The 25,436-nt window shown below is 44.0% G+C and overlaps 2 protein-coding genes across 7 annotated transcripts; both read right to left on the bottom strand.

Moving 5' to 3' along the window:
- Window positions 1-12,427: 12,427 nt before the first annotated feature.
- On the bottom strand, window positions 12,428-16,970 carry LOC119340056. Its single transcript, XM_037611967.1, has 4 exons — window positions 16,625-16,970; window positions 13,721-13,795; window positions 13,435-13,575; window positions 12,428-13,306 (listed from the first exon to the last, which is right to left on the bottom strand). Exons 1-4 carry the CDS (start codon window positions 16,793-16,795, stop codon window positions 12,923-12,925), a joined length of 771 nt encoding a protein of 256 aa, XP_037467864.1. The 5' UTR covers window positions 16,796-16,970; the 3' UTR covers window positions 12,428-12,922.
- A 4,168-nt stretch (window positions 16,971-21,138) lies between these two features.
- Window positions 21,139-25,430, bottom strand: LOC119336996. Of its 6 annotated transcripts, none has more exons than XR_005162957.1 (7): window positions 24,812-25,430; window positions 24,363-24,452; window positions 23,756-23,820; window positions 22,867-22,934; window positions 22,533-22,685; window positions 21,775-21,883; window positions 21,139-21,486 (listed from the first exon to the last, which is right to left on the bottom strand). XR_005162957.1 is itself a non-coding variant. In XM_037609093.1 (6 exons), exons 1-4 carry the CDS (start codon window positions 24,993-24,995, stop codon window positions 22,575-22,577), a joined length of 450 nt encoding a protein of 149 aa, XP_037464990.1. In that variant the 5' UTR covers window positions 24,996-25,430; the 3' UTR covers window positions 21,139-21,486; window positions 21,775-21,883; window positions 22,533-22,574. The 6 variants fall into 6 exon arrangements, 1 of the variants encoding a protein (XP_037464990.1); XR_005162960.1 differs by having other exon boundaries at window positions 23,696-23,820; XR_005162959.1 differs by having other exon boundaries at window positions 24,162-24,452.
- Window positions 25,431-25,436: the final 6 nt, after the last annotated feature.

The raw sequence follows: 25,436 nt of genomic DNA on the forward strand, positions 1-25,436 counted from the left end.
AAGGTTGTGTAGTAGACATCAAGCTCTTTTCTGGCGCCGTTGCCGGGGAAGCTAGGTAAGCGACACTCACACCCCGTCAACTAAGCTCTTTTCTGGCGCCGTTGACAGGGAGGTGAGTGCTTGAAGGTATATCTTTAGATCTTGCAATCGAATCTTTTTGTTTCTTGTTCTATCACTAGTTTATTTTATAAAAGAAAACTACAAAAAATGGAATTGAGTTTGTCTCATACGCTTTGTCTTTTTAATATCTTTCGTGAGTATGATGAAAAGGAAAATTGTGCTCAAGTGCTAGAAGAAGAAAACTATAGAATGTTTGACACTAAATCTTTGAATGATGAGCATGATTGCAATGTTGTTAGTATGATTTCCTTGAATATCCATGATGCTAATGATATGCAAAGCCACAAGCTTGGGGAAGCTATGTTTGATGAATAGGATATTTTTTGTCCCCCAAGTTTTGATGAGCAAATTTATTATGATGAAAGCATGCCTCCTATTTATGATGATTATATTAATGAAAGTGGGTTTGGAAGAGTGTCAACTTTAGGTAATGATCCCACTATTTTGGAGGACGTTGAATATTATGAAAGTGGATTTGGAAGAGTGTCAACTTTATTTAGTGATGATTCCACTATTTCGGAAGAGGTTCCAATTGATTATGAGAACAATGTTGCTATTTATGATGATTATTTTGATGACTTGTATGCTATTAAGAATAATGATAACCATGAAACTTGTCATCATGATTTTAGTTTTCAATTGGATTATGCTTCACATGATTATCATTTTGTTGAGTTTGCTCCCACTACTATTCATGAGAAGAAATTTGCTTATGTGGAGAGTAGTAAATTTTATATGCTTGTAGATCATGAAAAGAATTCTTTAGGTGCTAGTTATATTGTTGAATTCATTCATGATGCTACTGAAAATTATTATGAGGGAGGAACATATGCTTGTAGGAATTGCAATAATATCAAGTTTCCTCTCTATGTGTTAAATTTTTTGAAGCTATGCTTGTTTTGCCTTCCTATGCTAGTTGATTATTGTTCCCATAAGTTGTTTGCTCACAAAATCCCTATGCATAGGAAGTGGTTTAGACTTAAATGTGCTAGTCATATTCTTCATGATGCTCTCTTTATGTTTCAATTCTTATCTTTTATGTGAGCATCATTGCCATCATCATGCCTAGCTAAAAAGGCATTAAAGAAAAGCGCTTGTTGGGAGACAACCCAATATTTACCCTTACTGTTTTTGTGTGTCCACATGATTATGCTACTGTAATAATCATGCTTTATAGATTTTGTTTCAATAAAGGGCCAAGTAGAACCTTTGGGAAGACTTGGTGAAGTTTATGTGATCTTGCTGTAAAAAACAACAAAAACTTTTGTGCTCACAAGGTTAGCTGACATTGTTTACTAGAGAGTGATTTTAGGTTGATTCTTTTTTAAGATGATTAATAGACAAATTCCGCAGGTCCACCAATTTATTTCAGAATTTTTTGAGTTCCAGAAGTATACGTTTGATACAAATTACTACAGACTGTTCTGTTTTTGACAAATTCTGTTTTCTATGTGTTGTCCGCTTATTTTGATGAATCTATGAGTAGTATCGGAGGGTATGAACCATAGAGAAGTTATAATACAGTAGATATTACACCAATATGAATTTAGAATGAGTTCATTACAGTACCTAAGTGGTGGTTTTATTTTCTTATATTAACGGAGCTTACGAGTTTTGTTTTGAGTTTTGTGTGGTTGAAGTTTTCAAGTTTTGGGTAAAGATTCGATGGACTATGGAATAAGGAGTGGAAAGAGCCTAAGCTTGGGGATGCCCATGGCATCCCAAGGTAATATTCAAGGACAACCAAGAGCCTAAGCTTGGGGATGCCCCGGAAGGCATCCCCTCTTTCGTCTTCGTTCATCGGTAACTTTACTTGGAGCTATATTTTTATTCGCCACATGATATGTGTTTTGCTTGGAGCATCATTTTATTTTATTAGTTTTTGCTTGCTGTTATTTAGAATAATGTTTTGCATATTTATTTTCAATAAAAATGTCAAGGATAGCCTTTACCATGCTTATTTTGCAAGTATACATGTTGCTGTTTCAAAACAGAAAGTTTACCGCTGTTGCAAAAGTTCCCTAGAAAAGTCAGAGAATGGTATAATGTTGAAACTTTTTGCATATTAAGCTCTGATAAATTTATTACAGTGGGAATTTTCTCTAATAATTTTTGGAGTCAGGGAAGTATTGATACTCTTGCATTCTTTACAGACTGTACTGTTTGGCAGATTGCTGTTATGGTTGCATTTTTTGCATATGTTTGCTTGTTTAATGATTCTATTTGAGGATAGGAGTATTAAATATGCAGAGGAATTTAGTATGGAATGTTGAATAATAATTTTAGTGATTTGTCACAGTAGAAAATGATAAGGTTTTGCATTGGTTTATACTAACCTATCTCACAAGTTTTTGTTGAGTTTGTTGTGAATGAAGCTTTTGATAAAAAGAGAAACCATGATATGAGAGGAATTAAGGAGACACAAACTTTCAAACTTGGGGACACAAGATAATATTTCAAGAAGTCTCAAACATCTAAGCTTGGGGACGCCCCGGTAGGCATCCCACCTTTCTTCTTCAACAACTATCGGTTAGTATCGGTTGAACCTAAGTTTTCGCTTCTTCACATGAGTCGTGCTATCCTTACAATGCCATTTTATTTTGTTTTGCTTGCTGTTTGAATAAGATACCAAGATCTGAAATTCTTAAATGAGACAGAGTATTCATATAGTTACATAATTATTTAGCTACTCATTGATCTTTACTTATATCTTTTTGGAGTAGTTTGTCATTTACTCGTGTGCTTCACTTATATCCTATGAGTAAATGGTTGAATGAGTTGAATGCCATAAATCTGAAATTTTATATGTTTCATTTGCTTATCCCATGGGGAGTAATGACTTCACATCTAATAAGTAGAGGTTGTAAATTTATTGAAGGTTAGCAAGTATTGTATTGGTCATTTGAACAATTCATGAAAGAATATTGAAGGAAGAGAGATTTCACATATACATATACTATCCTAGACATCTTTTATAATTGTGAGCACTCATTATGTATGACATGCTAAAGAGTTCATGTTGGACAAGGAAGACAACGTAATGGGTTATATTTTCTCACATCTCAGTTAAAGTATATTGTCATGGATCATTCAAACATGTTGAGCTTGCCTTTCCCCCTCATGCTAGCCAAAAATTCCTAGCACCAAGTAGAGATAATACTTGTGCTTCCAAATATCCTTAAACCCAGTTTTTGCCATGAGAGTCCACCATACCTACCTATGGACTGAGTAAGACCCTTCAAATAAGTTGTCATCGGTGCAAGCAATAAAAATTGCTCTCTAAATATGCATGACTTATTAGTGTGGAGAAAATAAGCTTTGTACGATCTTTTTATGGAAGCAATAAAAGTGACGGACTACATAATAAAGGTCCATATACAAGGGGCAATATAAAGTGACGTTCTTTCGCATTATGATTTTGTGTATGCAACCCTAAAAGCGCATGACAACCTCTGCTTCCCTCTGTGAAGGGTCTATCTTTTACTTTATGTCTTTTACTTTATGAAAGAATCAAGGTGATCTTCACCTTTCCCTTTTTCATTTTATCCTTTGGCAAGCACTTTGTGTTAGGGTGATCCTGATATATATATCCAATTGGATGTACGTTAGCATGAACTATTATTGTTGACATCACCCAAAGGTGAATACGTTTGGAGGCAACATTATAAGCCCATATCTTTCTCTGTGTCTGATTAAAACTTCATAACCACAAGTATTGCATGAGTGTTAGCAATTGTAGAAGACTATATGATAGTTGAGTATGTGACGTTTGCTAAATCAAAGCTCTGACATAGACCCTTCCTGAAAGTAAGATGAATTGCAATTGTTTGATGACTAAGAATGAAGTTTGCTAGTTTTCAAGAAAGTTTATGGTCTATGCTTTAACATGTGAATAGCTTGTTACTTGATCTTGAGAAGTTTTATGAGATGAACTACTGTTATGACATATAATGATGCTAGTAAAGGTGATTGAAATTATCATTGATCAAACTTGTGCACCTTCTAGCATTCACACATCATAAATTCTTTCTTTATCATTTACCTACTCGAGGACGAGTAGGAATTAAACTTGGGGATGCTTGATACGTCTCCAACGTATCTATAATCTATGAAGCATTCATGCTATTTTATTATCTGTTTTGAATGATTACGGGCTTTATTATTCACTTTTATATTACTTTTGGGACTAACCTATTAACCGGAGGCCCAACCCATATTGCTGTTTTATTGCCTGTTTCAGTATTTCGAAGAAAAGGAATATAAAACGGAGTCCAAACGGAATGAAACCTTCAGCAGCGTTATTTTTTGGAAGAATATCACCCAGGAGACTTGGAGTTCACGTCAGAAGAGCCTCGAGAAGGCCAGGAGATAGGAGGGTGCCCCCCTACTGGGCGCGCCCCCTGTCTCGTGGGCCCCTCGAGCACCTCCCGACCGACTTCTTTCGCCTATATAGTCCCACATACCCTAAAAACATCTAGGGAGAAGATAGATCGGGAGTTTCGCCGCCGCAAGCCTCTGTAGCCACCAAAAACCTCTTGGGAGCCCGTTCCGGCACCCTGCCGGAGGGGGGACCCATCACCGGTGGCCATCTTCATCATCCCGGCGCTATCCATGACGAGGAGGGAGTAGTTCACCCTCGAGGCTGAGGGTATGTACCAGTAGCTATGTGTTTGATCTCTCTCTCTCTCTCTCTCGTGTTCCCTCTATGGCATGATCTTGATGTATCGCAAGCTTTGCTATTATAGTTGGATCTTATGATGTTTCTCCCCCTCTACTCTCTTGTGATGAATTGAGTTTCCTGCTTGAAGTTATTTTTATCGGATTGAGTCCTTGATTTGAGAACACTTGATGTATGTCTTGTCGTGTTTACCTGTGGTGACAATGGGATATCACGTGCCAATTGATGTATGTTTTGGTGACGAACTTGCGGGTTCTGCCCATGAACCTATGCATAGGGGTTCGCACACGTTTTCTTGACTCCCTGGTAGAAACTTTGGGGCACTCTTTGAAGTACTTTGTGTTGGTTGTACGAATCTGAGATTGTGTGATGCATATCGTATAATCATGCCCACGGATACTTGAGGTGACAATGGAGTATCTAGGTGACATTAGGGTTTTGGTTGATTTGTGTCTTAAGGTGTTATTCTAGTATGAACTCTATGATAGATTGAGCGGAAAGAATAGCTTTATGTTATTTTACTACGAACTCTTGAATAGATAGAACAGAAAGGATAAGTTTGAGGTGGTTTCGTACCCTACCATAATCTCTTCGTTTGTTCTCCGCTATTAGTGGCTTTGGAGTGACTCTTTGTTGCATGTTGAGGGATTGTTATATGATCTATCTATGTTATTATTGTTGAGAGAACTTGCACTAGTGAAAGTATGAACCTTAGGCCTTGTTTCCTACCATTGCAATACCGTTTACGCTCACTTTTATCGCTTGCTAACTTGCTGTTTTTATAATTTCAGATTACAAAAACCTTTATCTACCATCCATATTGCACTTGTATCACCATCTCTTCGCCGAACTAGTGCACCTATACAATTTACCATTGTATTGGGTGTGTTGGGGACACAAGAGACTCTTTGTTATTTGGTTGTAGGGTTGTTTGAGAGAGACCATCTTCATCCTATGCCTCCCACGGATTGATAAACCTTAGGTCATCCACTTGAGGGAAATTTGCTACTGTCCTACAAACCTGTGCACTTGCAGGCCCAACAACGTCTACAAGAAGAAGGTTGTGTAGTAGACATCATGACTCCCTCAAGTTGGACCACCTTTCTTGATTGTGTTGGCTCGATGAAGACTAGATGATTGCCCTCCCATAGTCCACTATGGGTGAGCCACTCTTCAGCTCATCTTCACAAGTCCATTGTCGCCACAATGGGCGGCAAGCTTCAAGCACTTGATCTCTTCATGATGCATCACTTGAACTTGCACACCGCATCCTAACCCCACAAAGAACTCTCACGAAGACCATGGGTTAGTACACAGAGCGTAATTGACAATGCTTACCATACCATGGGATCACTTGATCCCTCTCGGTACATCTTCTACGCTTTGTGAGTTGAACAACTTGATTCACTCTTGACTTAGTCTTGATCAACCTTGAATCTTTCCAACTCTCTTCATTTGGGTGATGTCTTGAAGGTAAACATGAATGATCACACAATCTTCTTCTTCAAAACATGCTTGCAATAAGCTCAACACTCACATGACCAATCTTTGGATAATTCCTTAATAGCACCTTGGTCAACTCATAAACTCCTTGAAACCAACGCATGGACTTCAAGAAAAGCCTATGGACAAAATCTTCAAATATAACTCAAGGCAACCATTAGTCCATAGAGATTGTCATCAATTACCAAAACCAAACATGGGGGCACCGCATGTTCTTTCAACATACCTTGATAAAGTTTTGAAGAAGTTCAAAATGGATCAGTCAAAGAAAGGGTTCTTGTCTGTATTACAAGGTGTGAAGTTGAGTCAGACTCAATGCCCGACCACTGCCGAAGATAGAGAGAAAGTGAAAGTCATTCCCTATGCTTCAGCCATAGGTTCTATCATGTATGCAATGTTGTGTACCAGACCTGATGTATGTCTTGCTATAAGTATAGCAGGGAGGTACCAAAGTAATACTGGAGTGGAACACTGGACAGCGGTCAAGAACACTGGACAGTGGACTAAGGATATGTTTCTCGTTTATGGAGGTGAAAAAGAGCTCTTCGTGAACGGTTACGTCGATGCAAGCTTTGACACTGATCCAGATGAGTCTAAATCTCAAACCGGATATGTATTTTTATTGAATGGAGGAGCTGTCAATTGGTGCAGTTCCAAGCAGAGCGTCATGGCGGGATCTACGTGTGAAGCGGAGTACATTGAAAATCTTTTGTGACAATACCTAGTGCATCGGGTCCAATGGCGGGATACCTAGTGCATCGGGTCCAATGGCGGTATACCTAGTGCATCGGGTCCAATGACAATCTTTTGTGATCCCTTCCGACACTTGATATCCGATCTAGGTGTCATACCTAGTGCATCGGGTCCAATGAAAATCTTTTGTGACAATACTGGTGCAATTGCCTTGGTAAAGGAATCCAGATTTCACAAGAGAACCAAGCACATCAAGAGACACTTCAATTCCATCCGTTATCAAGTGTCGGAAGGGGACATAGAGATTTGCAAGATACACACGGATCTGAATGTTGCAGACCCGTTGACTAAGCCTCTTCCACGAGCAAATCATGATCAGCACCAAAGCTCCATGGGTGTTAGAATCATTACTATGTAATCTAGATTATTGACTCTAGTGCAAGTGGGAGACTGAAGGAAATATGCCCTAGAGGCAATAATAAAGTTATTATTTATTTCCTTAATTCATGATAAATGTTTACTATTCATGCTAAAATTGTATTAACCGGAAACTTAGTACATGTGTGAATACGTAGACAAAAACATATAGTCCCTAGTATGACTCTACTTAACTAGCTCATTAATCAAAGATGGTTATGTTTCCTAACCATACACATGTGTTGTCATTTGATGAACGAGATCACATCATTAGGAGAATGATGTGATGGACATGACCCATCCGTTAGCTTAGCATTATGATCGTGTCAGTTTCATTGCTACTGCTTTCTTCATGACTTATACAAGTTCCTCAGACTATGAGATTATGCAACTCCCGAATACCGGAGGAACACTTTGTGTGCTACCAAACGTCACAATGTAAATGGGTGATTATAAAGGTGCTCTACAGGTGTCTCCGAAGGTGTTTGTGGGGTTGGCATAGATCGAGATAAGGATTTGTCACTCCGTGTTTCGGGGAGGTATCTCTGGGCCCTCTCGGTAATACTCATCACTATAAGCCTTGCAAGCATTGTGACTAATGAGTTAGTTGCAGGATGAAGTATTACGAAACGATTAAAGAGACTTGCCGGTAACGATATTGAATTAGGTATTGAGATACCGACGATCAAGTCTCGGGCAAGTAACATACCGATGACAAAGGGAACAACGTATGTTGTTATGCGTTTTGACCGATAAAGATCTTCGTAGAATATGTAGGAACCAATATGAGCATCCAGGTTTCGTTATTGGTTATTGACTGGAGATGTGTATCGGTCATGTCTACATAGTTCTCGAACCCATAGGGTCCGCACGCTTAACGTTCGATGACGATTGGTATTATGAGTTTATGTGATATGATGTACCGAAGATTGTTTGGAGTTCCGTATGTGATCACGGACATGACGAGAAGTCTCGAAATGGTCGAGACATAAAGATTGATATATTGGACGGCTATATTCGGACACCGGAAGTGTTCCGGAGAAGTTTCGGATAAAATCGGAGTGTCGGAAGGGTTGTCGAAACCACCAGAGAAGTAATGGGCCTTATTGGGCCTAGGGGAGAAAGAGAGGGGCTGCGAAGGGCTGGCGGCACGCCCCCCATGGGCCTAGTCCGAATTGGACTAAGGGGAGGGGCGGCGCCCCCTCCTTCCTTCTCTTTCCTCCTCCTTCCTTCTTCTCCTAGTAGGACTAGGAAAGGGGGGAGCCCTACTCCTACTAGGAGGAGGAATCCTCCCCCCTTCGCGCGCCTATGAGGGTCGGCCGGCCTCCCCTCTCCTCCTTTATATACGGGGGAGGAGGTCACACCTAAGACACACAAGTTGACAATTGTTTTAGTCGTGTGCGGTGCCCCCCTCCACAGTTACACACCTCGGTCATATCGTCATAGTGCTTAGGCAAAGCCCTGCGTCGGTAACTTCATCAGCACCGTCACCATGCCGTCGTGCTGACGAAACTCTCCCTCGACCTCAGCTGGATCTAGAGTTTGTGGGACGTCATCAAGCTGAACATGTGCAGATCGTGGCGGTGTCGTACCTTCGGTGCTAGGATTGGTCGAATCGTGAAGACATATGACTACATCAACCACGTTGTCATAATGCTTCCGCTTTCGGTCTACGAGGGTATGTAGGCATCACTCTCCCCTCTCGTTGCTATGCATCACCTAGTGATAGATCTTGCGTGATCATAGGATTTTTTTTGAAATTACCGTGTTCTCCAACACACAAGGAGCGGTACAACTGCCACAAGTCCACATTTCAACCCTAAAGTTGTCGTTCAGTTTAAGAATCGACCCCGAAGTACAAAACTAGTTGAAACACGCCACAAACTAACGACCTAGCTCATGAATCAACCCTAGAATCACCGCTCCCAGCTCCATATACGACCGACGAACGGCGGCAGTGCATCCATGCCGCGCTTGAACCCGAGCCCTTCCCACCACAGCCACAACCCGAGCTCTCCTTGTCCATGGGCGCAAGCCCACAACTCCGGCGAACTACTTAGTCTACAAGTGCAGCTCATCTCCTCATCCCAGTCTGGATCCTGTAGGCTCGAGCTCCCCCATCCATCCCCGTCGAGTCATGCGGGAATGGGATGGATGGATCCCATGCTGATGCAACACAAGGGTGCGTTGTGGGCGAATCCCATGTGCAATTGGGAGACGAAATAGGGGCGGGTGGCCGCTGCTCATTAGGGGTGCAGATTCTCGGAGAAGGGGGTAAAAAAAGCGGGCGACACAGAGTTGAGGGTGGGTAGACAAAATTGCATAGCGATGGTAACCTGTAGGCCGCGAGCCGTTGCAGGACAGGCATCGCCTTCCCTAATGTGCTTAGACAGTGAACCAACACAAGGGAGGGGGAGAGAGAGGAGGTCTATGGGATGGGCTAGATGTCAGCAGCGGCAAGATCACCGTCAATGGTAGGCTTTCTGGCAGTCGGTGACATGTCTCCCTCGGTCAAGAGAGGTGGGGAACATGCGAATTTGCACGATTTGCGGTGGTGAGTGGGCACCTGTTTCTCGGTCGATGGTGGGAGGAGTGCAGCTTCGCGCTATCGGTCATTCTAATGGTGTGTGGCATCATGTTATGGCGCCACGATGGGGGTGCAGTGGTGCCAGAGAAATGTGGGGAACAAGATAGAGGCGGTAACAACCGCCTTAGATGGTGAAAACCGAGTCCAGGGTTGATTTCTGAGCCGATTGTTAGTTTGGGTTGTGTTTCAAACGATTTTGTAGCTTGGGGTTGATTCTTAAGCCAAGTGGCAACCTCAAGGTTATAATGTGGACTTTTCTCATCAAAATACATACAATTTTCAACTTGAGTCATGCTAAAGTTGTTGCCATTCACCCCTACTAGAATTCCTCCCGATTTGCCTCTCGGAGGAGAACAATTCAAAATATTTTTCTTCCTCCTCACAAATTATGTAGTTCATTATTAGCTTTATTAGTTTCCTGCAAACCTACAAAATCCTCTCTTTTTACAAAATCAACTCTCTGGCAAATCTTCTAATAATGTCTTGCCCAATCCCCCATACATTCCAAAACACACCTACCATTTTTAATACTAAAAATATTATTAGCTCGTTTTTCTTTTCAATTTCACCAATGGGGAGAGTGTTCTTCACACAGCCAATGGCTAGTGAGCTACCCTCCCTTTTTCCCCTTCCACTAGATTTTTAAAATATTCGTAGTTATCTTCTTCAATTCTAACATCTAATGATCATTGTCAGGACATAGTTTAGAAATATCAGCATCTCCAGAGTTAATGGGACCACGAGAGCCGGGTTCCTGAATATGTTTCTCAATAACTATATTTTGGATATAAAAATCTTTCTTGACTTGCTCCATTTTCTCAACAATTTCCAGATTATACTCAACCATTTCAGTTGAACAACCAAGGTCAAATACCCACCATATCAGACATATGTAAAAGAGAAGATTTATCATTATTATGAGGGCTATTAGAAAGGTTTTCATTATCATTCTTATCAACAGCTCTCTTTTTAGCCAAATCTTCAATTCTGACATCCTCCGCATCCTTAAGCCCTGGACATCTTCTAGGAGGCTCTCCAACATCCTTTTCTGAAACTTCACCACCCTCACTGCTCCCAACTTGGAGCATTTTAGTTCCAAAAGAGCCTGATTACCATTGTCCATTGTAGTCCACATGTTCCACATAAGAATCATTATCTTGACCTTTATTTTGGCTATTATCCATTTCCATATCCACATCCACCGAATCTACCAATTCAGTGGATCTCTGGCTTCCCTTTGCTCAATTCTCTGAATTAATTCCTCCAGTTACTTTTTTTTTGGCTATGTACTGACCATCAGCTCCAACTTCTTTTTGTCAGTTTCCAACTCTATCATTTCGTGGTGATATGACTTCGTTGGTGGTATGAAATATCGAAGCTTTGAAAAAGGTTAGGAATTCAGATTTGGGAGCTTCAATTTTTTTTTCCTTTTGTCCTGAACTCCCCTGATGTTCTCTTATCACCATGAAATTTTAAACGCACCTAGAAAATTTGGGCTTCCTTGATACCAAAATTTGAAGATTATTAGATTTTTCTTGGATTTTTTTAGAATTTACTCGAAAGGGTATGAGCTTGGGGCCTGCCATCGTTGTTGGCGATGGAGTTTTCCCCGGAATAGAAAATGAGCACTAGTACCTCCGTCTGTGTTTATTAGTCTTCATTATACTTTGGGTGAAAGTTTGACCAGATATTTGACTAGCAAAATGTTAATGCATGTCACCAAATATTACATTGGTGGACGTGTTTGAATATAGTTTTCAAGTACTATACAATTTTTGTTACATATAACTTGTACTTTATTAATTAAAATTATGGTCAAAATATTACCCCCAAAATACACAGGGATTAAGAAACCAGGACGGTGGTAGCAGTAGAGTAGCTGTTTGAACCCGGCGAAAGTTTTCTGCTCGTTCGCATCGGTTTGCACTGGAGAGGCATATGGTACGGAGGGGAGGGACGAGAGGCGAGAGATGGATCTGGGAAACCGACACTTCTCTAGTCCCCAGGAAGCACTGCTTTCGGCCAGTCAGAAAGGTGATACAACAGCTGGCAACGTTGGAGGAGCTGCCCAATATACGTAGCATGTGCTCCACTGTACGTTAAAATGAGCTGCTCAACGTATGCAACGCCTGCAACGCATCCTGGACACATATAATTAACCACACAGTACAAGTATATATCTCGCTCCCTCTTTGATATTCTTGACTCCATCAAGGACCTAAGCGCTTCCAGGGCAGGGGGCCTCTTTTCTCCAACGTACGTAGCCTGGCCGGCCCGTCCATGGCTGTCAAAGGACACGCACAAACAGGAAGCTTGCATGGATATGGCAGTGTAGACCGACCCAACCCATGCATGCATGCATGCATAAATGATTCATAATAGACACGCAACGGAAGCAGCACAATCACTATCCACATGAACACGTCACAAGCTCACAACACAGCACTATTATTGATTGTTACATATATGTGGGGACAATATATATGGTCATGGAAGTGTAAGCTGCACCTGCAGGTGTGCGAGCAACCGTGACCCCCGTTACATCAAGTACAAAATTGGTGGCCACGTAGACCTTCTGGTACACCCTAAATCAGGTGCCCCACCAGGCCGTGTGCGTGCCCACCTAGTCCTGTAACAGGGGGAGTTGCAAGCAGGCTAATTAGCTTCTTCTCTCTCTCTCTCTCTCCTCAACACTGCCCTAAGATGGCTGGCCCTAGCAGCAAAGACCATCTCCCTCTCCCTCTCTCACCCACCCACCAACCAACACGTCTCTGTCTCTCTCTCTCTCTCTCTCTCTCTCTCTACATGGCTAATCATAGGATTACAATTAACGTGCTACTAATAGTACTACTAGCTAGTAATGAACACGCATATATAGGGGGGATGATCCAACTGTACTAGGTAGCGATCCATGCATGCGTTGATCAGGCGAACGGAGACCTGTGGGGCGCCCCCTTCCTCCTGTTGTTGAGGGACATGACGATCTGGGGGAAGAAGCCCCCCGACTTCTTCTTCCTCGGGACGGGGACGGGGACGTCGACGCTGGCTGCCGCGTCGAAGCCGCGCGCGTTCCGGCTGCTGCCGCCGCTGCGGTAGCTGGAGCCGCCGCCGCCGTAGTGGTGCATCGGGTCCTCGAGGATGGAGTTCGGGGTGATCTGCCCGCCGGTGGCGCACCCGTCGTCCAGGAGGTCTGCCGGCCCGCTGCCGACGCGGAGGTCCTCGAACCTCGGGAAGCAGGCGACGTCGGGCTCGCCGGACATGTAGAGGATGTTGGACAGGTCGCCACCCTGCATCATGACATGATCCACCTGCATGCATGCACCGATATGCATCACTACTCAGCAGATACCAGTAGATTAGATTGTTCTTACCAACCTAGTACAGTATACATTTGCAAGTAAGGCGCCATGCAGCGTGTCGGGAATGGATGGAGTACCTTGCAAGAGAGGCAGCAGAAGTGGAAGGGCTCCTGAAGGATCCTGTCGCAGGTCAAGCAGACGTTGCCGGAGCCCTTGAAAGGCCTGGACTGAGGCCTGGGCTTGAGAAATATCACCTTTGCGCTGTTGATGGTGTAGGGCTGCATGGAGAGCAAAACATGAAAGAAGGAATTCGATTAGGCCACAGCTTTCCACACCAAATATCACCTTTGCGCTGTTGAAGGTGCTCATGTAAACGAAGAAGTGGGTGTGGTTTTTGAAAGGGCGTGTGATTGATGGAGTTACCTGAACAAAGGAGCAGTCGATGAGCTTCTCAAGATCGTCCAGGCGCACCACGTCGTTGTACACGTACCTCCGCACCTGCACACATTTCAAACCTCCCTTGTTACACGAAAATGAACATGCTACTATGCAGCATGAGCAAAGTAACTTGGTGGAGAATCTTCCGAAAGCTGAGTGGTGAAAAGAGTGTCGTTCGGGTGCGTGAGTGTGAATTTACTGCTCCATGTGATGATGTAATAATGGCCTTCCGTCTGGATGCCAAAGGGAGGCAGGCTCGTGAGTGGTGACCGGTGAGCGAGCGAGCCACCAGCGGTAATAATTGCCGGGCGTTTGACCGGCGGCTCGTCGTCATCCCCATCGTGGGAGACCAAGGGCGTAGTAGTACGTGTGTTCCATCGTGCAGCATGCAGTGGCCAAATCAACAAACACCAAATGACCATAACACCCCCTGGTCCAAGCTACTCGACTCTACTCTGGGGAGTACGCGCCCGATGGCAGGGAGAGGTACACGTCCGGGGCGCGGTAAAAAGGAAATCGCCGGCCGGCCACCGATGGAAGCGGCCAAGAAAGCCGCTACGGCGCCCGGCGTCGTCGTCGCTGTGGCGTCCCTGGGCGAGTGAACAGCGTCGTCGTCGAGGGCGGAACCATGCGCTTGGACGGTAGCGCGCAGGCAGGAAGGAACAGTGTGGAGGGCCTTGTTTGGCAACAGGGCAGGTCCTTTTACCATGCACACATATGGTAAAAATGCCTCCGCCGTGCTCGCTGCTCTTTCTACCCCTGCTGCACGCAGTGACTGCTGCGACGCTTAACAAGATGATGTACTCCACAACAGCTGCCTGCCGGCCATCCATTTATTCACCAGCAGCCGGGCTGGGCTGGGCAGTAGGGTGGATCAGCGGGTGGAAAGGGTGCTTTGCTTTGCTATGCTATGCATGGCAAAACAATCCGGATAACCCACCCCATTTGTAGGGCGATTTGGGTAGATGAAACACGAGACCGACCTCTGCACTGCACTGCATGAAAATGAAATCAGCGGCTGGGAGGGGAGCAACGGAAGTGACGAGACCGCAACAGTGGAACCACTGTTACCACCATTAAAACGCAGGCCAGGCGGAGAGCCGGATCCCCTGAAGTACGGCCACCTGACGTTGGGCCACTGACGCGTGGGTCCGGGTTCACACGTCAGTGAGTGTGCCGTAAGTCAGAGGAGCTGCGTCCAGGCCAGGCCAGGCCAGGGCTTTCAGCGTTTGTGTGCGCATACTACTCCTCTATACATGCAGCCTGTGATGTGTGTGATGATAGGGAGGGAAATGGAGGGGAAAGGTGTCTGAGAGGATGCGCCCAGTCTACAGAGAGAGAGACAGAGGGGGAGAGATGGGAAGGTGGGTCGCAGTAACTTTTTGCAGGTGGCTGGCGAGTGGGAGGGGCGGAGGGCACAGGGACAGGAATGGGTGCGCGGCTCGCATGCAGCAATTGCAGCCGTGCAGAGTAATTATAAGACTATGCTTATTTCGGGGGTGCCGCCAATCCAAGCCGCGGTGAAAAGTAAACTGCTCACATCTCTCTCTATCTCTCTTCTCCACTACTACTACCTCCTTTTTCCTAGTAGTACTCCCTCCGATCCTAATTAGTCTGCGTATAACTTTTTTCGTTTTTTCCCTCAATACTCTGCGTGTTCCAGTGATTCAGCGAGAGCTTCCAATCGTGCCCCTGCTTTCCGCTTCACATGCAACGGTTCATAATTACTCGCATGCAGAGTGATAGGTTCAGTGCACGCATGCAAGGAATAAAATAAGGAGACGGTTGAGAAGGCCCAATCGGTTGCATGCGCGTTAATAGCGGGCAGCTTCTGATCTGTACAGGCGCATGGGCAAAACAGTCAAGGAAAAAACCAGCGAGCCTCTTCTTGGTATGCGGGCCTGGCCTTATGCGCAAACTAAAGAAAAACGGAGGGAGTATGTCTCAATGGTAAACCTTTCTTTTCTTTATCGACATATATACACTCCCTGAAGGAGCAAGAGCAAGAACATCTACTACTCCTACTAGTACGTAGTAGGGTCAATTGGCAGGAAAAAACAAAAGGAATTAACTATGGCTAGGAGAGGTGAAATTGGGCAAGGCTAGCTGCTGTAAAATTGTGGTGAAACATGAGAGGGGTTTAGTACTTGTAAATGTTAATTAAACGATGGAGGGGAGGGGGCAGGGCACAAAGCACCATGGGCTTGGCCTGGAGAAACGACAAGCAGAAGCCGAAAGACGAGCTCGGGCTTCGAAAAGGGAGCGCACGCTACGCGGCTTGGGAACTCGAACACGCCGCAATTAAGCCCCAACCGGACCAAATCTCTCTCTCTACTGTGCACGGCATATGCTAATTAATTAAGGTCCATCTATGCCCGAGAAGGGCTACTACCTGTCCTACTACATGTCGAGTAGATAAGCACAGCTTCTCTCAACCTCCCCGTGCCATGTTTGCTAAACGTCGTAAATTGCTCCACACAAAACAGCTCAAGCCCGAAAGGCTAACCATCCGGTTAATTACGCCAAGTAGTGTACGTAAAAAGGAGAACTTCCTCCTCTTCCCTGTCTGTGTGGGTGCCACTGAATTGCGACCGGAATCTAAGGGAGCAAGGAACTATTGTGGCAACAAACGCACGGCCGCGCGCGTCCGCGTTTCATACGCACGCCGGGGAACAAAATCGGAGAGAATTCGCTACTACCAACTCTTGTGGAGTAAACAGGCGAATCAAGAGCCCGTGACAGGCATGCATGCAGCACGTGATACTCCTACTGCCGGCGAAGAATTACGACGGAATCAGTAGATGAATTTGTCGGCGCAAGTCTCGATTTGACGGACGGGAGAGAGAGAGAGAGAGAGAGAGAGAGAGAAGTGGGAGAGTGAATAATCACCTGGATGAGCGGGTGATGGCGGTGCGCGGGGGCGCAGTGCGGGCAGATGCTGGTGCGGCAGGCGAGGCAGAAGATGTTCTTCTCGTTCTTCTTGCGGCTCTCGTGCGCCGAGCACGCCACGAAGAAGGTCTCCTCCACCAGACCCCCCACCCATCCAGGCCGCATCCCCATCCTCCCCTCCCCGCCGGCCAATTCCCTCCTCCTTGAGCTCTGTCTCTCTCTCGGCCACGCCCAGCAATTCTCTGCCACGCCCTACCTAGCTCGGCCGTATGTATGTATGTCCAGACGTTGGTAGTGCCTCGCAGGGAGAGGGAGAGGAGAGTGATGCTCTCTTAATTGGACTGAGCAGTCGATGGAAGGCGCGGCTATATATAGCGAGGGACGGAGGGAGGGGCTGGACGAGTGCTAGCCGATCTTGTGGTGGTGGCTAATGGCGTCAAGGGGACATACGGGCCGGGTGGTCAAAGGAACACCTGGCTGGGCGTCACGGTCCAAGTGTCGGGCACCGTTCTGCAAATTCCCCTAAATTCCCAGGGGTTCCTGCAAAGCTCGCCTGATGAGAAACGCCCAGGGGCCGGCCGGGTGCGGACTCTTCCTGGACGCAGGGTGGTTCCTGCACGCTTGTTCGACTGATCACTGATCAGGATAGGGCGTGACTAACTTACTAGCATGATGCCGGCGTCAGATCAGCCCATGTGAATCGGAATTGCCTCACATACGATGAAAGCTCGTCTGATTTGGTACGATAATGCAATCCACCGTGAATCCACCTTCAGCCAGCGTTGATCAACGGCTTCCCTCTCATCGTCTACAGTGTCAGCAACCTGATCTCAGTTGCAAAATGCACGAGAGAAAAAAGCTGGTGATTGAGTTGATGCTGCTGCTGCTGGCCTATCTTCTCCGAGGAAAAAGGGGCAATCAACTCTGCCTGCCTACTGCGTGCGCACCAGCCGGAATCAATGAGAAATCGCCCCGTTTCCCGTTTCTCCTCTGACTGAACCTCCCCCTGCCCAACTCGGGTATAGCGGACAAGCCTCCGGCCGCGATCTGGAATTAAACCCGGGTATTCATTGGGCAATCCGGCATGTGATCTTTCCCATCCTCGCCGTACGTCCTATGAGCTCCAGCGCATTATGCTCTAAAAATCTCCATGGATCTCTCTCTTTTTCACCCGTGGTTTGCATGCAGTTTGAGCCCCAGGAAGCTCCGGAGACGACGAGATTAATTATTAATAATAGTACGGTAGCAGTACCGTCTCTCTCTGCTTTTTACGTTTACTGCTGCTTTTTGAGTTCTTGTTTTATGCGGCCGTTCTTTTGCACCAATTGCGGACTTCTCTTTCGGTTTCCAGTGAGTTTTAAATATCAAATCCAGTTTGGATCGCGAACTTTGAATTTGCAAAATAACATGGTACTACCTCCGTCATGGTTTATTGGTCCTCATTTTATTATGTGCCAAATTTTAGCCATAAATTTAACTAACACGATATTCATACATGTCATACAGAATTATATACTGGAAACTATGTTTAAATACAAATCCAATGATATAATTTTTGTTAACATGCATTAATATATTATTAGTTAAATATTTGGTCAAAATTTAGCATAAATTACAAAGGGGACCAATAAACCAGGACGGAAGTAGTATGAAGAGAATACTTTGTTCCTCATGCATCAAAACAAAATCTATACAATGTGTGAGTATAGTTTAATTATTGTATGCTGCAATAAAAATTACAAATATTCTAAAAATGCATGAAAAAAATGTTCATGCAACACCATAACAACAATGATAATTCTCTTACGACAACACAACACAAATTCTTAACAAAAACAACAATCACACATAGTTCAAGTTCAATGTTCTACATTATGAACAATAACAACAACACATAGTTCCAACAACAACAACAACAACAACAACAACAACATAATAGTCCAGATAGGCTCAAGTTCAACAAGACAAACATGAAAGCATTATTTGGTTGAATTCAAAGGCAACAACAAGAACCATTAGTAGAAAAACGAGCATTATGAGCAGCCACCAAAGGCGGTTGTGACCAAGCTGATCAAAGCCATCTGTAATATACCAAGCACACATGGTTAACATTACTATACACAGCTCCTGAGGTAGTTAGAACAATAAAACCACCTGCAAGAAACATTAGAGGCAAATGCTATTTTGTAACCACCTCCAACTTCTCATCATCACATGAGATTTCTATTTTGCAACCATCTGCATCTGGTTAGTACCACGGGGCGCAGCCTTGGTAGTCTATTTCCTCCTATTTCCATTGCCCTTCCCCATTCTACGACCAAGCCCTAGCACAAATGACCTAGTTGCATGTTCACCCATCCGAGGCAGCGCACCGCCCATCCGCGACGGCGTGGTGGCTGATCCGCCCATCCGCGGCGGTATGGAGGCTGACCCCCCCCCCCATCCAAGGCGGCACGGTGGCTGATCCTCCCATCTGCAGCAGCGTGGTGGCTGATCCACCCATCCAAGGAGGTGTTATGGTGTTGGAAATATGCCCTAGAGGCAATAATGATTATATTATTTATTTCCATGTTTAATTAAGAGTTTATTTTCTTTTCTATAACTAATATGATTCTTGAATATGTGATCTAGAGGAGAACTTATAAGCACGTGTAGAATGATAAACGTTAAAACCAAATTCCTAGTCTGGCCTCTAGGACTAGCTCAAGTGTTGTGTGATGATCATGTTTTGCTAATCATGGGCATTTGGTTAAGTGTAACTGTAACATCCCAAATTTCAATTTGGATGTTATACATAAATCATCATATGCATATCATATTTATTCTTGCATTTTGTTGTGATTCTAGAAATCTTAAGCAACTCAAGGACCCAAGGAGAGAGTTGGAGGTTCCACAAAATTCATATTTGAAGTTATTTCAAATTTGAAGAAAGGATCAATTTGATTTTATTATTTTCTATCCAATTATTTCCAATATTAAAAATATATGAGAGCAGATAATATGACTTCTTCAAACTAAGGGAAATATTGGAGGAAGAATTTTAAAATCAAATTGTGATTTTATTGGTATTTTATTTGAATTAGAAAAATATTGCATTTTTTAAAATTGCATCTTAGTCCATGAAAATGTTCACCTTGTCCTAAATATTAGGTTTGGACAGTGAAAATTGTTTCTGGAATTTTCATAAATTTTCTTATATCTATTTAAGATTTATCCTTGCGGAGAAAATTGTTTAAAAAAAGTTTCGGAACGACTGGGCCGAAGCCCAGCCGCCAACGGCCTCGTCCTCGAGCGCGGGACGAATCCCGCCGCCGCACGCCGCCGAGTCCGGCTAGGACTCCGCGCGTCGCCGCCCCCTCCTCCAAGCCGCGCACCCCTCTGAGGCTTTATAAGCAGCCCCGAGGCCGATGCCTCATCCTCGTCTCGCCACCACCGCCTTGCAGCCCCACCACCATCACCGCCGCCGCCGCCCCGCAAGCCCGCGCCGCCGCAGCCGACGCCACCGCCGATCCGTCGCCGACACCACCGTTGATCGCAGTCGGTTTTTCTCTGAAAGCCGATAAGAACCATTGCTTCTCCAATTATTTTTATTTCTGTTTTTTTTATTTTGACGGCTTAGATCGGTTTAGTTTCGGTTTTCTTATTTAACAAACGGTTTTCATCGTATAAGTTCTGTTAGCGAACGTTCGCGCCGTAGGATTTTTCTTTTTTGTTTATTTTCTGCCAGGGACCTATTCACAAATAGTTTTATCACGATTTAGCCCCTGATCTTTAAACTAGCATAACTTTTTACTCGTTTATTCAAATTAGATGAAACCAGCGCCTAAATCTTCTATCGTTCTGTTCTTTATAGATAACCAACTTGAACATGATTTTGGTACTGTAAAATTTGAGTTTAGTCTAGATTAGTAAACAATCTTGTTTCGTTCGTATTTTGAGTTTTGTTGCTTCGTTTGAATTGAATCTTTTTGCAAATCGTAGCTAATCACTTGTACCTATTGTAAAGATCCACTACAAGAAATATGTCAACTTGTGACCTTGACTATTGATCCCTGAAAGGTCATTGTTTTTCATCTGCGACCTTTTTGTTACCAAAAACAGAAGGTCAAAAGCTGGCGGTCGTGACCTCAAATTAACGACCTTCTCTGTGAGAATCTCGTAGACGTTTACGACCAAAATAGAAGGTCGTTGAACCCATGACCTTTTGTTTTGGTCACTGGCTGTATGCCCAGGCCACGTCCGATCCGATGTGGCAATCTGACATGGCAAAATTACGACCAATTGAAAAGGTCTTTGACAAGATTCAGCCTGGTCCATTTCAATGCTTTAGATGGGCCGAGCCCATTAATTCAACCTTTTTAATATATAGTTTTTTGCTAATTTTCGCTAACTACATAGGCCTGGCCCAGTAATTCAGCCTTTTTATTTCAAGGCCTCATCTATTTCGCAGTCCATTTCATTAAGCCCTTTTGTATCATATTTGCATCATTGCATAAATATTATTCGATCCAATAGAACATTCAATCTTTTTCAATCATATATTTCAATTTTACACATTTCAACACTAAACAATAAATAATTTTCTCAATTAAATGATCAAATCCAGAAATCACTAAATGAAACTCAAAACAGCACGTACACGACTACACGATCCATCAAGTGTACATACAATCAAATACACAGGCACCAAAACATGGTGGCAACATCAACTAAGACTATGATGCACAACTCCAGGCTGATCTTTGGTCACAGTAGCAGCCACCTCGACAACATAAGATCCTGATCTATATAAATTATTTACTTAAAGATTCTTCTCCTGGAGTTCCTTGTACACAAACTTTTGACGAATAAAGGCCAAAAATCTGCGGATTATAAATCAGAAAAGTTAGGGAACATGATCAAGTGTAGCCGTGCATATAACATTCTCCTAACAATGAAACATAGCTGCAGAATTTGAGATCTAATAAGAAACCATGCATATAACATTCTCATAACAACAAACTGAGATATATTTGGAAACGGAAAATGACAAGTATCAACCTACTGCTAGATAACAGAGCAAACATGTCAAAATTATTCAGATATCCTGATGTGTGTCACATTATACATGCATCAAGCTTCAGGCCATCAATTTTAGGATGAGTAGATACCTAACTTCATGTCGATGATATGGATGGGGCTGCAGTAGAACATCTGGTAAGCATCATCTTTGATCGAACGTTGTAGATACTTGTCCATTTAGTAGTCTATCATGAGCTCCTGCCATCGCGCCAGAGAGGATATGAGAAGTCCAAAATACTATTAGCAGCCCACAATGCTAAAAAGGTGCTCTAAGATAGTGAACCAGTGGATATCACTCAAGTAAACTATTATACTCCTTACATACAACAGTCGGGAATTAGTACAGTGAAGCAGGAGTAAGCTAATCATATAACATAAGAGTCGGGAATTCTATGCCTATTATTAAGAAAAAATGATACAAGTTAAGACTTTGTTTAACAGTAGGTCTAAGAAAATAAACTGTGCATTTGATGAGAATATAGCAACAGATTAAGAGCATATTGTTCAGCATCACACAGATAGTAGAACAATGCTACAAGAAGCTATTTGCATAAAGTAGAGAAGTACAAAACAACCTATTGACCATCCTACTGGTAGCAAGGACATAAAGATAATCACTTAATAAGATAAGAAGCAGACATGAATCACACAACTATGTACAATTCAATATCCCAGCTAAGAGTGAACATGTATTCAACATTTCCTGCATTTCAATACATGCACGACAGATTCATAGCAAAACTATATATAGTTGTACAAACATGCATGAACAGGAAAGCAACCAAACTACAAGAACATATAAGGAAACAGAGGAATCACTATAACCCATGGAGTGACAAGCACATACATGAACTCAAAGTAATGCCCAGCTAGACCAAAAGAAGCTGGATTAGTCGAAAGCACATATATGAGACGTGTTGTCGAGTCCCGCAGCCACCAACTCGCGCCGCTCGCCGCTGCGATCACCACCTTCGTTGTCGACGCGGCGGTGCCGCCAGACCTGCAAAAAACAGAGGAGGCGTGAATGGACATCACACTTGCCAACAAATTAACTATGCTACAAAAACATTTCATTAAAAAATTTGATTCAGGAACTAGCTTATTGAGTATGACAAAAATGCTTAGAATAAAAATCATTTCAAGAAATGCTGCAGTAGCTAAAAAAACAAATTAAGCTATACCATTTCAGGAAAATGTGTAAGCTGTTCAACTTTTCTCACATTCACTCCAGCTGCTTCCAAACTTGACGCTGTACCACCAGTGGGGACCCATGTTAATTGACTAGTTGTTTAAACACATGGGGCTCTAATCGAGTATCACCGGATAGAACTAGACAACAGATACAAAATGTTCTCAAAAATACAGAACATTAACTAGTGTGTGCAGTACAGTGTGCCTAATGATTTAGTCTGCATGGTTTAGATGCTACTAGTACACATGGAAATTTTTATAGTCAGGAACAGAGAAGACAGTGCTGCAGGACCTGGGATACCAAATTAATCTTGGAAATGAAAATTGCAATAGGTACTAGATGTATATTGCTATAGATAAACCAATAGTAGTACTACTACTAGATGAAAAGATGTTGCATGGTAAATCTCCAAAGTATACAACCAAGAATATAAGAATAAACCTGTTTCATTACATAGTACTGCTATGTAATTGAAATGCAAAACATACATCTCCCATGTTCAGCAATCAGGAAACCATGGAGTTTCTACTACTCCTACATCAGTAAGCTGGTTATTTGAGATGCTAATGTTTACTTTTGAAGTACGGTTATGGTTATCTCAAAGAATTTGTGCCTCATAAACATGCATGGAATTTCTATCTCAAAGAAGTATACATATTTATCTTGTTTAATTAGGCCAGCAATGCAAAACAACCATGCAGAAATGTCAGGGCAACAGAGCAGCAAGGTACCATGCATAAGTAACACTACAGATATGTTAGACCAAAAGATGTGAGCGACGGTAGACTACACTAACACTAACTAGGTAACAGAATTACTTAAGACTGTAGCCCGGGAATTTGTTATTCACGCTAATATAAAATTCGCTCAAATGGAACCTTGGAAACACCCTTTCCCAAGTAGTTAGATCCACCGTCCCTCAGTTCCAAAGCTTCATAAAGACCTACAGAAGAGGGATGATTTAGCCAAGATTAGTTCAACAAAAATAATAAAATAACATTCGGTAAATAATGATACAAATAAGAGTTTGGAACAGGATGCCTTTTGGTGAAGTGTCTGTCAGGGAGAAGTGATTCAGAGTTTCAAAGTAAAGTTGTTTCTGAATACTAGTAGTGTAATTAGCTAGCTAGATGTGTGCAGGAAAGCTACTGTTCCTATTGGGTTGCAGCTTGTACTAGTTAGCTAGCTAGCTAAGGACTTGATAGTATTCTTTTTCCAGATAAAGAGCTGATGCTGCTAGTCCAATCACACAGTTTTAACCAGATTAGAGCAAAGACAACACACCAACGGCAGAACCAAGACCAAGTCTCGGCAATCCAATAGGAATCTCCGGAGCTCCATACATCGCCACACACACGGCCACGCACCACCTGGCCGCCCCCATCGTAAGTTTTCAACACACCACCACACCCGACATTGCAGCAAGCGCGCATGCGCTCACGCACATAGCACCGGTGCAAGGTCATGGGGGCACGCAGGTCATACCTGTGTGGGCATCGGTACTCGTCGCGGTAGAGCACAAGCTGGCGGTCAAACACAGTGAGCACGAGCTGGCCGTGTGGGTATCAGCTTCCCCTGATGACAGAATTATGCAAGTCAAAAACTCAATCAAGAACTGTAATGGTATATGCAATGCAGCAAACAATAATATTTTTTTCGTTTAGAAGTTGAGATGTCCCTGTGACTCGGTGGTGTCATGATTCTAAGCGTGGAATTGCAATTCTAAGCAAGCCTGGAGTATGATAGTGGTACATGACAGTATGTAGAACAGCAAGAGTAAACGCTAGGAATTAGGGATTTTAGGAGTAAGCAATTGTGTTCATCGAGAGACCGTAGCGAGCAAGCATCAGAGGGCCCAAGTGAGCCATGGCGTCGTCACGAGCTCAGTGACAAGTATTGGAGGTGAGGGACAGAGAAGGAGAGGAAGAGGGTACCTTGAAGACCTCCATGTCCATGGCATCGTCGAGCGCGGGGTTCTGTCCCAGCCGAGCGGCACACAGGTCTGTCGTCGTGTGGAAGAGCGGCGTTGGAGGGCGCGGCTGCGTGTCGGTGGAAGACGGCGGAGGCGTCCACCACGAGCACCTCTGTCGCCTCGCCGGTGCATCGCATGGAGATCATGGAGCGCGGGCACCTGACCTGCTCGATCTGGATGCCCCAACACCGAGGAAGATAGGGTGAGGAGAGGATGGGGCGGATGGATCTAGGAATGCCAGGTACATGAACCACCCGGTGTTCTTGTTCAGATCCGGCGGGGGCACCGCCTGTACATACTGATCCCCTCGCCCTACCGGCACGCGCGTGCTGTTGGGCGGTGGCTCCTCCCGTCCGGCTCGGTGTCGCAGGTATGGAGATAGGGCGAGGGGAGAGGGGCAGCGGCGGCAAGGTCGCTGGTGATGGAGCACGGCGGCGGCTGTGGGTAGGGTTTGGGGTGGGCAGAGAGAGCTGTGGGCATGGCGGATCTGACGGTGCCTGCCTCCTTGATCTAGGGGCCCTGCTGTGGGATAGAAGGTGAGGGGATGTGGAGAGGATCGGGGGCAGTGGGCGGAGGTCGCCGCTGGA

The sequence above is a fragment of the Triticum dicoccoides genome, chromosome 7B, assembly GCF_002162155.2.
Source record: "Triticum dicoccoides isolate Atlit2015 ecotype Zavitan chromosome 7B, WEW_v2.0, whole genome shotgun sequence".
In the NCBI taxonomy this organism is placed as follows: Eukaryota; Viridiplantae; Streptophyta; class Magnoliopsida; order Poales; family Poaceae; genus Triticum; species Triticum dicoccoides.